Here is a 16,855-nt window from a genome sequence, read left to right on the forward strand (position 1 = left end):
CCTCCTCCCCATCTGTTCACCAATTTTCAACATCCTCCTATAGCACCACATCTCAGAAGCTTCAATTCTCTTCCTTTCTGGTTTTCCCATGGTCCATGATTCTCTACCATAAAATGGTGTATTCAAAACATACATTCTCAGAAATTTCTACCTCACATTAAGTCCTATGTTTGATACCACCAGACTTCTTTTGGCGAGGAATGCCCTCTCAGCCTGTGCTTGTCTGATTTTACGTCCTCCTTTCTTCACCCATCATGGTGTTATTTTGTTTTCAAGTTATTTTGTTTATTCTCAACCTATAATCTGTATTACTTAGAGTGTTCATTCCATTCAACAGGTCATCTTCTTCACTCTCACTGAGAATAACGATGTCCTCAGTGAATCATAATATTTATATCCTTTCATTGTGAAAGGATGGAATAACAACAATATCATGAAAAGGATAGATTGCTACTTGTCACATACCAAGGACGCATCGAGTCACAAGCACACACAATGAAAATACTGCTAAACATTTAAGCTTCCATAAAAAAAGTAATTATTTGAATTAGAAAACACACACACATTCTCACAAGCACAACTCACAGCCACTCTCTCCAGCCACTGTGGTCTGACTGCAGATTGCAACTGCATCTGATGTGAGCAGAAATCTGGGTGGGTAGTGGGGTTAAGCAGCAGGCATACAGCAGGTATGGGAAGGTATCACAAGGTACGAGGGGGGTTTGAAAAGTCCGTGCAAAAATAAAAACTACTTACATGTTTGGGGTAAACCTTTTTTATTTTTCGACATAGTCTCCTTTTAGACTTATGCAGTTTGTCCAAGGCTGTTATAATTTGTTGATCCCTTCCGAATAATAGGAATTTTCCATGTCCGCAAAATAGCTATCAGTTGCTGCAATCACCTCCTCATTTGAATACAATATTTGTCCCGCCAGCCATTTCTTAAAATTGGGAAACAAATAGTAGTCCGAGCAAGGCAGGTCTGGAGAATAGGGGGGATGTGAAACGAATTGGAATCCTATTTCCATTAATTTTGCGACCACAACTGCTGAGGTGTGTGATGGTGCACTGTCATGATGGAAAAGGACTTTTTTGCAGTCCAATCGCCAGCGTTTTTCTTGCAGCTTGTTTTTCACATGGTCCAATAACAACGAATAATATGCACCTGTAATAGTTTTACCCTTTTCCAGATAGTCAATGAGGATTATCCCTTGCGAATCCCAAAACACAGTCACTATAACCTTTCTGGCCAAAGGAATGGTCTCTGCCTTCTTTGGTTCAGATTCTCCCTTGGTACCCCATTGTTAAGATTGTTCTTTGGTTTCAGGAGTATAGTAACATATCCATGTTTCATCCACAGTGACAAAATCATGCTTAAAGTCCTGTAGATTCTTCCTGAACAGCTGCAAGCCATCCTTGCAACGCTTCACATGTTTCCATTTTTGGTGAAGCGTGAGCAATCGCGAGAACCCATCTTGCAGATTGCTTTCTCATGTCTAAATATTTATGCACAATATTATGTACCCATTCATTCGAGATGCCCACAGCACTAGAAATCTCATGCACCTTAACTCTTCTGTCATCCATCACGGATTTTATCAATGATTTCTGGAATTGTAACCTCCACAGGTCATCCAGAGCATTCAGCATCACTTGTGCCCATGTGGCCACTCTGAAAATTTTGAAACCACTTATAAACTGTTCTAATCGTTTAATGTTTATCAAGCTTCTCTTTATTCTTCTGAGGTGTTTTGCCTTTCATAAAGTAATGTTTAATTACAACATGAAATTCTTTTTCATCCATTTTTTGACAATCACTCGACTTCCTTGATTCACCCGAATGCCAAACCCAAAGAAATAGACCAATATGACTAAAACGTGGTGTGCGTTTTTTCCAAAGATGCTACTAACTAGACACGACCTCGATACTGGCTGTGGTGCCATCTCTCTAACTTTGCATGGATTTTCCAATGCCCCTCGTATGAGTGGGAATAGCTAATGCGGTACCTGTGAAAGTGCTCAGTGATGTGGTGGGGCAGGTTAGGGTTGCTAGGTGTGGAGTTGGGCAGCTGTGCTGGGGATGTGGAGAGGAGGGGGGAAGGGAAGAGGGAGTGGAAAGGGTATAAATATGGGGGAGAGGAGGGAAGTACAGAATTGGAGAAGATTGCAGGTACTTTGGCAGAATAAATGTTATGTGCAGTGCTGGAGTTGGAAGGGGAGGCAGTGGGAGGACAGCGACTAATGAAGGTTGAAGCCAGGGGTTTACAGGAATAAAGGATATGTTTTAGGGAGAGTTTCCATCTGTGCAATTCATGCAGTTCAAAAAATTTGGTGTTGGTCAGAAGGATGCAGGGGTGTAGGCTGTGAAGCAAGCATTGAAGTGAAACACACTGTCCTGGGCAGCATGTTCAGCAACTGGATGGTCTGTCTGTCTCCCAGCCATACTCTGGTGGTGGCCATTCATACAGACAGACAGACAGACAGCTTGTTAATTGTCAAGCCCACGTACAAAGCACACAGTGGCCGCAGCTTAGTTTGTAATCACATGACTGCTTTCACAGGAACCACCACCTTTGATGGGACAGGAGATCCTTGTAACAGGACTGGAGTAGGTGTTAGTGGGAGGATGTATGGGACAGGGCTTGCTTTTCTACGTCAGGCAGCACATCTTCTCCCAACTCTTACCCGATACCCCTCCCCTCTCTGCCCTATGCCTGCTCCATACCCCCACAACCCAATTCAGATTGTTGTTCACATCAGACACAGTCATAGCCCACAGTTGGACCACGGTGCCTGGAGACAGTGACCACATGTGTATGAGTATTGCTTGTGTGAATGTGTGTATTTCTGTTTTTGAAGAAGGACTTTTTTGTCGAAAAGCTTAAATCTTTAGCAGTCTTTTCATTGTGCCTGTCTGTGACTACATCTCCTCTATATGGTGAGTAGCAATCTTATTTTTTTTATAACAAACTCAAATTTGAACCTTCTTTTTTACTTCCATCATTGCTTCTTTGATGTACAAACTGAACAGTAGGGGCAAAAGACTGTATCCCTGTCTTAAGGTTTGATCTGAATAGTTTTTTCTTGGTCTTCTATTCTTATTGTTGCCTCTTGGTTATCAAACATACTGTATATTGTTCATCTTCCCCTAGAGCTTATTCCTATTTTTCTCATAATTTCAAACATGTTGCACCATTTTATACACTCAAAAGCTTTTGCTTGGTTGACAGATCCTGTGAATGCATCTTGATTTTTCTTAAGCCTTGATTTCATTATCAAGGGCAACATCTGAAGTGCCTCCTGGTGCCTTTATCTTTTCTAAAGCCAAACGCATTGCCACCTAACAGATCTTCAATTTCCTTTTCCATTTTCCTTAGATTATTCTTGTCAGCTGTGTGGATGGATAAGCTTTTAAGCTCATTGGGTGCTCGTTCTTGCACTTTCATCTACTTGCTGTCTTCAGAATTGTGTGGATGATATTTTTCCAAATGTTTGGTGGTCTATCTCCAATCTCATATATTCTACATGCCAGTTTGAATAGTCATTTGGGATGAAACCCTCTCATGACTCAGCAACGCCCAGGACTGGAGCAACCAAATCATACAAATCATATTTTCTGCCATAGTTTTGAATACCGCTCATCATGGACTGAAGTGTCCTCCCCATTATCCTCGCCAGTGGTCCATCAGAAATCCAGTGCATACACAAACTACCTAATATCATTGCCTGTCCTTACACCACCACTGTTCCCAACCCCTTATCCCAAGGATCATATGCCTGAAATGGACACATATGTGCAAGACTTGTCCTATACTTCTTCCCTCTACAACCATTTCAGACCTGTCACAGGCAGCTCCTATGCCATCAAAGGCAAAGCCACCTTGAAATGGTACCTACCTGCGAAGTAAGTATTGCACTAGGTGTCTTTTTGATGAAAGTTTGTCAAAGTGCTGTAAACTGGTTTCCAAAACTGCTCTAATAATGTACACAATAAGCCCTTCAATTAATTTTTACAGTCTCCACATTTATTGTCTCTAACAAATCCCCAATGACCTCTTCTAGTTCTCACAAAAAATACCCTACACAGACAGGTAGCTTCTTCCATCATCCCCTTCATACGGCTGACACATACAACAAAGTTATAGAACATTCTCACTACCTAGCTCTAGCCCTATGGCACAAGAGTGGCTTTATTTTATTATAAAACAGTTCACTGTTTCATAAAAAACAGAAATAAAAATATTCAGTGAGTGATCCCCTACAAACCTGAAGTGGACAAAATTCACTAACAGTCTCAAAAGAAAATCAAAACAGGTTACTATCAAGACTGGATGACAGGCGTTTTAATGAATAGTGTCAACATACCTAATATGACTGATTACCTCAGTCGAAATTCCTCCTAACGTGCTGTTGCAATACTTTGAATTGTTCATTACTTTTAATTAATAAAGTTTCCAGAAAACTAAACACACTACTGCAATCATTGGATCAAGAATTATAGTACAAATAATCAGTCATCAAGAAATACTGCAAATAATAGCTGGACAGACTTGTGCATATACTACTCATATATGATGTGAATAACCAATTCAAAAATGAAAGAGAAAAAATTATTAGTAGAAGTACAATCAGAGCAGATGGAAAGATTCCAGCTTGCTCTGTTTCAGCTTTCGATAGCAGACTGTGATCTCCCCATTAGCTTCAAGTGCTGTGCCACATGCTATGAATGAATGGCCATTGCCAAACTGTAACAAGAAACAGCTGTATCACCCAGTTGCTGAGCATGCTGCACAACATAAAGTGCATCTCTTTAACAACTGCTTCACAGCCTTTACCCTCTGGATTCTTCCAGCCAACACCAGCTTTTATTACTGGCAGCTGATAAGACAAGGCAAGCGAGGCCAGGCCTCCTCCCTTTCCTGTAGTAGAAATAGTAGTAAACCTTTATGCACTTTTGTTAATGGGCACAAAAGACATTAGCTTACGTTATTTCTTCTAAACTGTGAACACCAGGCAGCAAGTCAAAGTTCAAAAGCTAAACACTAACCTAAAGCAGATGGAGGTTCAAAGCAAATGGTGAGGTGGCCACACAGAAACCAGGCTGTCTCTAAATGCTCACTTGCAATGGTAACTGTGACATCACTGGTAGAAACAAGAGAGGGCTGCAGTGCCCCTCCTTGCCATGGGAGGCCACTTGTCCCATGTGTAGTGAATATGGATAGAGCCCAACCTTGTACACATACTGATGTAACACATTTGAATGACGACATCATCAATTCCTTGCAGGAGCATTCATTTTCAGGGAGATGTGAAACTGAAAGACATGAAATTATGAATATAGGATGTCAAACACTGGTGTTAAACCTTCTTCAGAAAGATAAGTCAAAATATGACTATCCCAAACTGCACAAGTAGTTATGTGCTAACCCAATGAAAACTATTCTGCTGGCCATGTTTGTTCTTAACCACAAGAAAACCATTTTGCCTGCTAAGGGTTCCGACGATCTGAATAAATCTGTCAAGAGGTTCAGCACATCATGCTTTGTCTGAAGATCTAAGCAGTTTTATCCAAACAAATGTTTAGTATTTCTGAGATAATATCACAAACTGATGAAAATCAGAAACAACAATGAAGAAAACAATCAAACTGTGACAGCCAGGGAAGATGTTGGGTGAGCAGCAGCCCTACATGGCGAGACCAAGAATAGTGGCGCCCATCACTTGCAGTGCTTAGCTTGGTCTAGGGGTATGATTCCTGCTTCAGATGCAGGAGGTCCCAGATTCAAATCCTGGATGAGCCCTAGCATTTTGTACAAACTACACGCATGCCGGCAGCTATTTCACACATTTCCAGCCCACCAAGTCAGCGCAAAAATCTGACAGTTCTGAAAGAGTTTCTTGTTTCATTTGAGCCATCTGCACCCTGATGGTGGGACATTGAAAGTTGATTTAAACAATCACAGTAGAGATTGTAGCAAGTGTCTTGCTGAGTGTGACGAAAAAGTGTTTCTGCCTGAAATCGAACCGGGGACCTACTGCAGGTTAGGCAGTACACCACAGAAACTGCTACACTCTGCATTGCACCTCTGATAGAACTTGTAGGACAATCACCATTTTGGCATTAAAATCACTCTCCAGAAATGCATTAGGCAGGTATTTCACATTCGTCTGCAATGATCGAGAGCTCCTTTGACTGAATACCATCACAAATAAGAGCTCAAGAAGTCGTCAGAAATGCTTGCAGGTGAGTCCTAAGTAAGATCAGCTTCTCTTTCTTTCCATACAAGATACCATCGATTCACACAATCGTTAGTGCAAGAGATGTCAGCAAAAGCAATCACTTCATTACCGGCATGGAGGCTTGGCCCAGCAGATCATGAAAATTCTAATTGATGTCAGAAATGCTTTGTGTAATCAAGGGCTGGCTATCAGAGGTCATGACGAGACAGGGGATTCCTTGAATCCAGGAAATTTCAGAGCCATTTTTAACATGTGCTAAACCAAAATGAAGATCTGAAAGCACATTTGAAGAAAATGGTCTGTTTCCAGGGATTTTCAAAAAATATACAGAACGAACTGACTGAATGAGTAAATGAGTCAACTTGTGAATATATACATTCAAGTTTGAACAGAAAGTCATATTATGCCTGTCATTGTGAATGAAGCAAGAGGTGTTTTGGATGTCACAATGCTCTATTGTTGTTTGACTGGTGGACTGCAAAGGTGACATTTAAAGACATTTTCTTGGTTTTCATAATGTTAGCCAAGCTATTTTATTCACAATGTTGAGTGGTCATGTTTCAGAATTATGAAATGAAGAACAAATGTGGCCTAAACCTGCGATAGTGCTTCTGTTCTGGCAGGACAATTAAATGGCCTGTAAGCTAAGGTCCATGAAATTGACCCCCAAGCTCTTCCTACTCACAGTTTTGCATATCATTTAAATTTTGTTTTGCAGCAGAGCTGTTCTACAAAAAAAAGTAAAGATTTTTTCTCAATACTTCAGGGTATTCTTGCTTTCTTCCACTAGTCTTCCACACACAGTAATTCTCAACAATAATGCCTGTAAATGCATCCCTGTGAACAGTGAAATGATATGGAACTGTAATGTTAGATTAACATCTGCCACTCATTACAACCATATAGGACTAAATAAGGTTTTACATGAAATAATTGACAGTTCAGACTCTAGTGCAATGACTACAAGAGAAGCCTGTGGTTTCAATAATATCCTCCTAGACTTTGACTTTTTTTTCCCTGCTCTCTCTTTTTCAAAGCATATTTTTAAAGACTGAACCACTTTCCAAAATTCTTCAGAAAAAAAACCAAAGATGAGCAGTTTCAGAACAATGCTCATGAAGAATGCATAGCTTACATGAATAAATTAATAAATAGAGATAAACTGATCAACATGTTAATTTCTAGGAAATGATCAACTAACTAGCTTTCTTAAGCTCCCATGAACAGAGCTGAAATGATGGATGAATACATTGGAAATCCACTGCCCTCAAAACACAAACATATGTACTTTGAGATATTGGATAATACTGTAACACAACTGCAAACAAGATTTTCACACTATGATAAACAGCTCTTTCTTAAATTAAGCAATACTACTCAGTTTGCCAGTTATGCTCAGCATTTCCCTACAGACCAAGGATGACCACTGTGTGCCAACTTCACTTGTGCAGCGTGTGCGGACCGTGCGCAAGCCAAGCCCTTGCCTGTCACTCTTTCTGTATTCCTTCTTCAAAGTACCCAGAACAGTATGACATTTCATTTAGCATTGTGGTGCAGCATTTTTCGATTGGCACAACTCTCTGAGTTTGGCAGAATCGTGATGTCAGTGCCATTTACCCTTCACTACTTGTTCATGATATGAAGGATGTTAACAGGTTCAATGGCTGTTTGTGTAAAAAGAGGTAGTGTGGCAATCTATTGTGACACTCATTTAAATTGAATGGGAATGACAGAAGTAGGGGATGAGAATTCTCAATTCGTGTAAGTGAAGGGTACTGCCTTCTTCTTCTTCTTCTTCTTCTTCTTTTTGCTTTGTAACGACATTACAGTAACATGCAGAGAGAATTTAAACATTTAGATGACAATGAAAGAGCAAAAAATTACAACTATCAACAGATGGAATTCATTGTTCAGTACATCAAGAAGCACTATGTGCTAAATTTTCAGGTATGGAGCACTTGAAGGAATTGGTGTTACAAATAGTAAAATTCCTGAAGTCACATCCATCATTCCATTGGCAGTTGTAACATTTGTCAGTGAAAATGAACGGAGAGTAAGGAGACTTCACATATTACTGTAAAGTACATTTGATAAGTCAAGTGACATGCCTAGAATGATTTTCCATTTTAAAACTTGCTACTGTTGAATTTCCGAAGGAAAAAAGAGTGCTGGAACAAAACGTGGAAATTCAGAATGGATTGCAGATTTGGTATTTTAAGTGGACTTGAGCTGCTCACTGTCCACAGTGAAACATTGCAAGATAACTTTTTTTCTAATTTGATGAGGACACATTTAAAAAAGAAAATCACATTATAGAAGGGATACATTCTGACAAAGGTAGTCCAGTTCTCTAAGCTCACTGGCATTAAGGAAAGCTAGAGGTTTGAAGATTTTGTTGCAGCCTTGCAAGAATTAAAAGGATTTCATGAAGGTTTTGAGGACACTGTCAACCTTACGACTCTTTTCAAGGTATTTTTGAGACCATTTACCATTTCAGCTGAAAGCACAACTTTGCATGTGCAGATGTGACTGACTGAGCTGCAAGGTAATTCCAGTTTCATTGACAAATCTTTTTGTGTTAAAACTGTCCAGGACATCTATACTGCTTTTCTCAGGTAGATTTTCCAACTCTCCATAATAAGGTTGCAAAAGTGCTACAGTATTTTGATCAATATTTTTTTATGAAAGACCTTTTTTCGAACCTGAAACTAAATAAGTTACAACTAAATGGCCACTCGAGTGAAAAATTCTGTGAAATTGTCTGCATCTGTCAGTATGCCAGCACTTTGTACCAGATAAAAATTATATTATGTCTTCAGTATGCCAAAAATAATTAATTAACTCTGAAAACTTTGTTTGTAACCTAAGTTGTAGAGAAATGTGTGAAATATAGAACCAAGTTGGATGCAGTGCAACTGCACTGCCATTTAAATGTGGCACATTTGCTGTTTTCCCATCTTCCCACTTCACCTGCTCACACAGCTTAGTGTGGCAAGGGGGCAAATTTAAAGTGAGGCTGAGCGCTTTGGCGCTTGAGCCCGGGCATGGCCTGTGAGCTGAAATCTTGGCCACCCCTGCAATAGAGAAAGCGGATTCATTATTAAAAAACTATGGTGCATCCTTCAGTTGCTCACAGTTGCATGTAGAACTGGAGACTGTATTGTCTTCCCAGCATAAATAAAGTTTTCACCCTGTCAGTTCAAAAGATGTAATCCAAAGAATGACTGAGAATGAAACAGACCAAATTATTCCAGAAGTTTTCAAACTATTTTGTCTAATAGCTACAATTTCTGCAACAAGTGCTTTAGTTTAAAGGAGTTTTTCTTGTCTTAACCACATAGAAACGTATTCAAGGAACAGTATATCCCATGAAACTTCCTGGCAGATTAAAACTGTGTGCCCGACCAAGACTCGAACTCGGGACCTTTGCCTTTCGCGGGCAAGTGCTCTACCAACTGAGCTACCGAAGCACGACTCACGCCCGGTACTCACAGCTTTACTTCTGCCAGTATCCGTCTCCTACCTTCCAAACTTTACAGAAGCTCTTCTGCGAAACATGCAGTTTTAATCTGCCAGGAAGTTTCATATCAGCGCACACTCCGCTGCAGAGTGAAATTCTCATTCTGGAAACATCCCTCAGGCTGTGGCTAAGCCATGTCTCCACAGTATCCTTTCTTTCAGGAGTGCTAGTTCTGCATGCTTCGCAGAAGAGCTTCTGTAAAGTTTGGAAGGTAGGAGACGGATACTGGCAGAAGTAAAGCTGTGAGTACCGGGCGTGAGTCATGCTTCGGTAGCTCAGTTGGTAGAGCACTTGCCCGCGAAAGGCAAAGGTCCCGAGTTCGAGTCTTGGTCGGGCACACAGTTTTAATCTGCCAGGAAGTTTCATATCAGCGCACACTCCGCTGCAGAGTGAAATTCTCATTCTGGAGTATATCCCATCATCACTTACCAGCTCTTGCTTGTACTTCAATATAAAAACCAGTACTGTGAATACTTGAAAGCCAAAACACACTGTACTACTATTATTATTAATAATAATAATAATAGCAGTAGTGGCCATGGTTGTGGTGATGGTGGTGGTTAGGAACATTAGGTATGTGTACAGTAGAAGGGAAGGAAAGGGATTTTCCAATATGTTTCCTGACCTCCCCGGAATCTAAGTCCATGATCCGCCACTGCAAAACAGATTTTATTTTCATAACCCCCCCAAGGCATCAGCCTTTGCTAGTCACTGTCCTCCACATGCCAATTCACTTTCCTGCTCCCATGTCACTACTAAACGTGACTTTTATCCTATCAATGCAACTACATAGTCCTCTCTCTTCTCTACTTCTCTCCTTTCCCCCTTCTCCTAACCCCTTCCTCCCCACTCAAACACTGGACCTAGCAGCTCTATCCTGTCCCTACCACTTTCCTGCATGCTCTCACAAGCAGCACTATCATCTTCCCCCTCCTCCCCCTCCCCCTTCCTACTGTATGCCTCTCCTGTACACACACTACCCACTTGAGCTAAATTGCTGCTCATGTAAGATGTAGTCGCAGTTAGACCTTAGCATCTGAAGACGTCAATGGTCATTTAAGTATGAGAGCTGTGCTTGTTTATGTGTGTGTATTTTCTACTTTTACAGTGAAATGAACTCCCTTAGTTGCTTACAGGCATTGACATACGTCAACGGGGACAGATGAAAATGTGTGCCCCAAGCAGGACTCGAACCCGGGATCTCCTGCTTACATGGCAGACACACTATCCATATGAGCCACCGAGGACACAGAGGATAGTGCGACTGCAGGGATTTATCTCTGGCACGCCTCCCACGAAACCCACATTCTCAACATATCGTCCCGCACTACATTTGTAGTGCCCCGCCCATTATACTCATTACTCCAGTCACGGTCTGTTCTCCCCCCCCCCCCTTCCCCACCTTCCTTGCCTCATGTCTTCTCCTTACCCCCTCTACAGGATTTCTGCTCCCAGCAGGTGCAGTTATAGCTCAGTCAAGCCACAGTGGCCAGAGACAATGTGTGTTTGAGTTGTGCTTATGTGAACATAAATGTGTGTGTGTGTGTGTGTGTTTTCTGCTTCAGAAGGAGGCCCACTTGGCTGAAAGCTAAAATTTATTGCAGTATTTTCCCTTGCCAGTCTGTGACTCAATGTCTCCTCTATATGGTGAATAGCAATCTATCCTTTTCAGGATACTTTCATTATACCATCCTGGACTTCCCAGGGTTTGAAGGACACATGGTTTACATCAAACTACAATTGTAAACATTTTCTTAAAAATGTTTCCATGGAAAGCAAATATAGCATTATCATCAGTAGTCTGGAAACTACTCTGTGAATATAAAGTTTTGTGAAATACTGCAGGAATAAAAATTTAGCAATTTTGTGTACTAATGGTACATGCACTGCATGTACATTATAAAACAGAAAATAATCTCTCTAAGTAGTAGACTTGTAGCAAGCAGACATATTCCACTATTTTCCTATGTCTCACAGATGGTGATGTATGTGCACCTTGTATTCAGCTCAGACCTGCGACATGTGGCAACAGGTGAAGAGACATGTGCCAACAGGTGAAGAGCGATGGATCACTTATCATATCTGATGGAGTCTGCCTCAATATTTTTTACTGCCATCAAAAGGGTGAAAGGGGTTGCCACACTAGTAGACAGATGTCTCTAATTCAGCCATTCATGAGTGGATATCACCATACTTCTCAAATTACTCAACAACAGCTAGTTGATAGTATTACAGTATAATAAGTCACTGTCTTTTATCATAGATAATAACATAAAATTTTACTTTACTACAGTTTGTGTGATTAATTCACAGATATTCACCTTTTGCCAGTGGTGACAATATAAGGTAATGAACAGAAGCTCCTCCAGAGCTTTCACCAAATACTGTAACATTGTCTGGATTACCACTGAAGTAATTAATGTTCCTTTTAATCCACTGCAGAGCAGCAATTTGGTCCCTCAGACCTAAGTTACCAGGTATGATGGAATCTTGTGTACTAAGGAAACCTGAAACATAAGGAAGTCAAATAAGTGAAAGTACTTACAATCTAGGAAGATTGTGCTTTGTACCTTAAGAAAAGTTTATGTTATTCAATGGTTAAATTATGAGGGTGTGCTGAAAAGTAATGCCTCCAAATTTTTTAAGTAAAAACTCATAAATCTTTTTAAATAAAACAAGCTTCATTGGCTTTCTACATCTTCATTCTTCATGTTTACATGGTTATTTCTCAACAGTCATCCTGGTGACAACACATTTCTTCCAATGAGAGACCAGTTTGTTGATACCATCTCTATAGAATGTTTGTCTCTGTTGTCCGAGCCACAACCTCTTCTCTGCTTGCACCACTTCCAAAATCTGAATCGTGAACAACTGCCAATGTCAGTAACTTACAGCACTCAATAAAGGTAAGTCTTCTGGACCAGATAGCATATCAATAAGGTTTCTTTTGGAGTACACTGATAAAATGATATAATAGCTACATACTTAGCAGTCATATACAACTGCTTGCTTGATGAAATACCCATACTGGAAGTTACACAGGTCACATCAATGCTAAAGAAAGGAAATAGGAGTAATCCACTGAATTACAGAACCATATCACTAACATCTGCTCACAGTAGGATTCTGGAACTTATACTGTGTTCAAGCATTGTGAAATATCATGAAGGTAATCATTTATTGACACACAGCACAGATTCAGAAAATATCATTCTTGTGAAACACAACTTGTTCTTTATTCACATGAAGTAGTGAGTCATATCAACAGAGAATCTCAAATAATTCCATATTTCTAAATTTTGAGAAGACTTTCGACACTGTTCCTCACAAGAGGCTTCTAATCAAACTTCTAATCAAATTTTGAGCCTATGGAGTATCGCTTCAGTTGTGTGAGTGGATTCATGATTTCCTGCCAGAAATCCAGCATCCCCAAGGAAGTGTTATAGACCCTCTGCTGTTCCCAATTGACATAAATGATTTAGGAGACAATCTGAGCAGCCCTCTGAGATTGTTTGCAGATGATGCTATCATTTACCATGTAGTAAAGCCACCAGAACATAAGAACAAATTGCAAAATGACGTAGATGCAATATCTGTATGGTGTAAAAAGTGTCAATTTTCTCTCAATAAGAAAAACTGTGAGGTCATCCACATAAGTAAAAAAAAGGAATCCATGAAATTTTGGTTACACAATAAATCACAGCAATCTAAAGGCTGTCAATCAGACTTAATATCTAGAAATTACAACTCTGCATAACTTAAATTAGAATTATCACATAGGTAATAATGTGGGGGAAGGCAAACCAAAGGCTATGTTTTTATTGGCAAGATGTTTAGAAGAAGCAAAGGTCTATGAAAGAAACAATCTGTGCTACACTTGTTCATCCCCTGCTGCTAGAGTACTGCTGTGCTGTATGAGGTAACGGGCAAGTTGTGGCGCCCTGAAAATATTCTACGTTCAGAGTTGGCGGGGTCGCACGGGCCGTGCGGCAAGCTGGGGCTCATCAGCAACCGTGTGGTGCTGAACATTAGCTGGAGCAAGAGGGGTAGCCCCAGCACGTGGTTCAGGCCGATGTGTGGCTGGAAATTTCATGTTGATGCTGTCTCGAGGACTGTGCTTTGTGTCGATGAAGGAGATTCGTATGCTGGGAGTGCCAAAGATGGTGGACTTTGTGAAACCATAATGGCAGACATTTCACAGTTTATGTAGAAATTAATAATAGCCAGAGCAATCATGATACCTTAAAAAGAAACACGCACATTACCATTATTTCCTCTATGATTCTGATAGTGTAATCAGATTTTCAATATCTTTATTAGTTTAAAGTTTAGTATCTTACTGTAAATTATACAAGTAAACCCAGCAATGAATTTCCAAAATCTAAATGGTTCATTTGATTTTCTCAATCGACATGTCTTTAGAAAGCTATTAGTGTAACCCTAAATTGGTATGAATTTGATTTTCTCAATCGACATGTCTTTAGAAAGCTATTAGTGTAACCCTAAATTGGTACGAATTACAGGCATATAACTTGAATAGTACATGAGTTATTGGAGGTCAAAGTGGCCAATTACTATTGATCACATCAGGCCATAAGTAACCCACAGTTACATGAAAAAACGGCAGCAACATGCTTATAAATATATTTATTCATCTATGTCTTTGTTTATATCTGATACATACTATTCATGAAGAAATTGGTCAAATATTTACTGCATTTTAGAAAGCACAGAGACATTAGACTACTGGCATAATTTTGTTTCTATTCCTTTGATATATGTTTATTTGATTTGTTTATGTATTTAATAATGTGTATTAGAGTGTGTTTATGGTCCAACTGCAGGAATATTTATTTCATTTCAAGTTATTTAAATCTAAATCCAATATTTTGTATGTGTTTCAATGTGTCTGTGAGTGTGTGTTGGCTTGGAGATGTAGCAGGAGCACTCTAGTCAATCACAGCACTCGTTACTATGGTAGGCAACTACCGAAGTCAATGGAGAGACTGGATGGATGTGGAGGAGGAGCACTGGGTCGCATGGGGCAGAGGTGTGCTGGATGGGAAGGCACGATAGGTGGTCGCAGGAAATACTTGAAGAGTGTTGAGCAGTTTCCACGTGGTTGCGGGAGATAGAAATATTTCATAGTGCCAACTTGTGCACTTATGAGATTTTCATGGCTTCTGCAATTAAGACGTAGTATGCATTTAGAAGCGAATATCTTGCGAGCTATATTGGAGTTCACAACTAGTTACATGAAGTTGGAATCTATTGTTTCCCTGTTATTGAACTTATAATTTATTTAATTGCTGGACCATCGACACCAATATGTGTTCTGCAGTAATAAACGGCATTCTTAAAGGTACTTCTGCCATCATACTCATCATTTAAAATTGTTAAAAATAGTACTGGCAGATTTTATTTAATTGCAACCTTTCATTTATAAATTTCTAAGTTTCATTCAAAATTCACAGCTGCCGAGTGATAGGAACCTTCAACCATTCGATTCATGTGTATATTCAAATTGTATACTATACGAAATGAAATGCATCTGGCTGTCAAACGAGTAACACACATGGCCTTCAATGACTACTGTAGCATAATCTCACTGAAATATCTCTGACAAAATACAAAGAAATTCTGGTCATGTATAAAGACAGTGTCCACACACTCATAGATGTCACAGAAACTGCAACTGAGTGTAGCAAAGCAAAAGCAGAAATACAGAACTTCACTTTCGAGAATTCCTTTACACAAGAAAATATGGGAGCACTGCCCCAGTAAAATTTGCACAAATTGCAAAGAGGAATAATATACACTGATGTGACAAAAATCATGAGATACCTCCTAACATCATATTAGACCTCCTTTTCCACAGTGCATTCCTGCAATTGAATCGGCAGTTGGAAGAAGAAAATAACTCCATAAACCTGTTTGTTGGGAAAGTCAAAGAAACTTTATAACTTATGCATTTTTCATTGAATCAGAAATTATTTTTTATTGCACTTACAGAACAACATTTCCATCCATTTGCAGTGTTCAGACAATTTCCAGGTATTGTACTTTGAGTCATAAAATTTAAAAGAAGTTGATGGATTTGTTTCCTTCTTCCAACTGATTGAAAATGTGATTAAAATTAAAGAAATAAGTCAATAATGCCTTTCAAAATTTATTCAAAATTGTAAAAACATAACACTATAGGCTATTGGAAACATGTATATAGTTGAAAAGTTTAAAAGGGCATCAATTATTTGACCCCAAGAATGCGCAGAAAGTTTTAAAGAAAAAAACTTGGACACAAAAATCACTCGTCATCATGATGAGCTGGATCTGAGGTGGTAGGCCAAGTCCTCGTAGAAGCCTGCTTTTTTGTAGGTATGTAGGTGATTATCTTCTCTACATCTTGCATTTTTTTTTCTCATTTATGGGCATTTTTCCTGTGTATGCAGTCACCGTAAGAAGCGTAATTTCATCCAAGAACTTTGGTTTTCAAAGGACAAATTTTGTCTGAATGATGCCATCAATGAATTTGGAGCTATTACAGAACCCTTCAAATCAGTTGAATATTGAAGGTGTCGATATTTAGAAAAACAAAAGTTTGAATGTTTGTCAGTACTTTTCATTGATTTCTTGAAGAACTTTGGCCACCAATCCTTATTGTTCACTATTTGTTCTGAAGTCACCTTTCTCACAGAATATCCAGATTCGCTGTTTGTATCAACTCACAGTACTCGTCCACAGTGTATATTCTGTCAATTTTCCTGATCTTAAACTTGCAGCACCAAAGATCCTATCACTCTACAGGAACGAATGTCCACAAATAGGAAAATATTGGTGAATTGTGGCAAAACGGCCAAGTGATACCAAGGCAAGTAGAAACCTGACAACAGTATTATTTTGGTTTTGTCCACCGCAAGCACTAAAAATGTGACGTTCTTTAACAGTTAAAGTCATGTCCTGAATCTTCAACCAAAATAGGCTACATACCTCATCAGGGCCTCTTTCAGCCACACCTGGATATGTGCAGAAACTTACTGATACTATTTTCACATCATGGATACAGAAAAAGTACAACCAAAGCAGCTGGAGCAAGAA

General features: G+C 39.5%; 1 protein-coding gene across 6 annotated transcripts in view; it reads right to left on the reverse strand.

The window, feature by feature from the left end:
• LOC126334674 (esterase FE4-like) overlaps nucleotides 1-16,855 on the reverse strand; it is a 162,815-nt gene that overhangs the window by 106,180 nt on the left and 39,780 nt on the right. For all 6 annotated transcript variants that reach the window (XR_007564770.1, XM_049997143.1, XM_049997141.1 and 3 more), the window contains exon 4: nucleotides 12,082-12,267. Coding sequence is in view for 5 of the 6 variants with exons in the window: in XM_049997143.1 (XP_049853100.1) it covers nucleotides 12,082-12,267 (186 nt within the window). In the remaining variant the exon portion in view is untranslated. The remainder of the gene's footprint in view (nucleotides 1-12,081; nucleotides 12,268-16,855) is intronic.

This window comes from Schistocerca gregaria, chromosome 2 (assembly GCF_023897955.1).
Source record: "Schistocerca gregaria isolate iqSchGreg1 chromosome 2, iqSchGreg1.2, whole genome shotgun sequence".
NCBI lineage: Eukaryota > Metazoa > Arthropoda > Insecta > Orthoptera > Acrididae > Schistocerca > Schistocerca gregaria.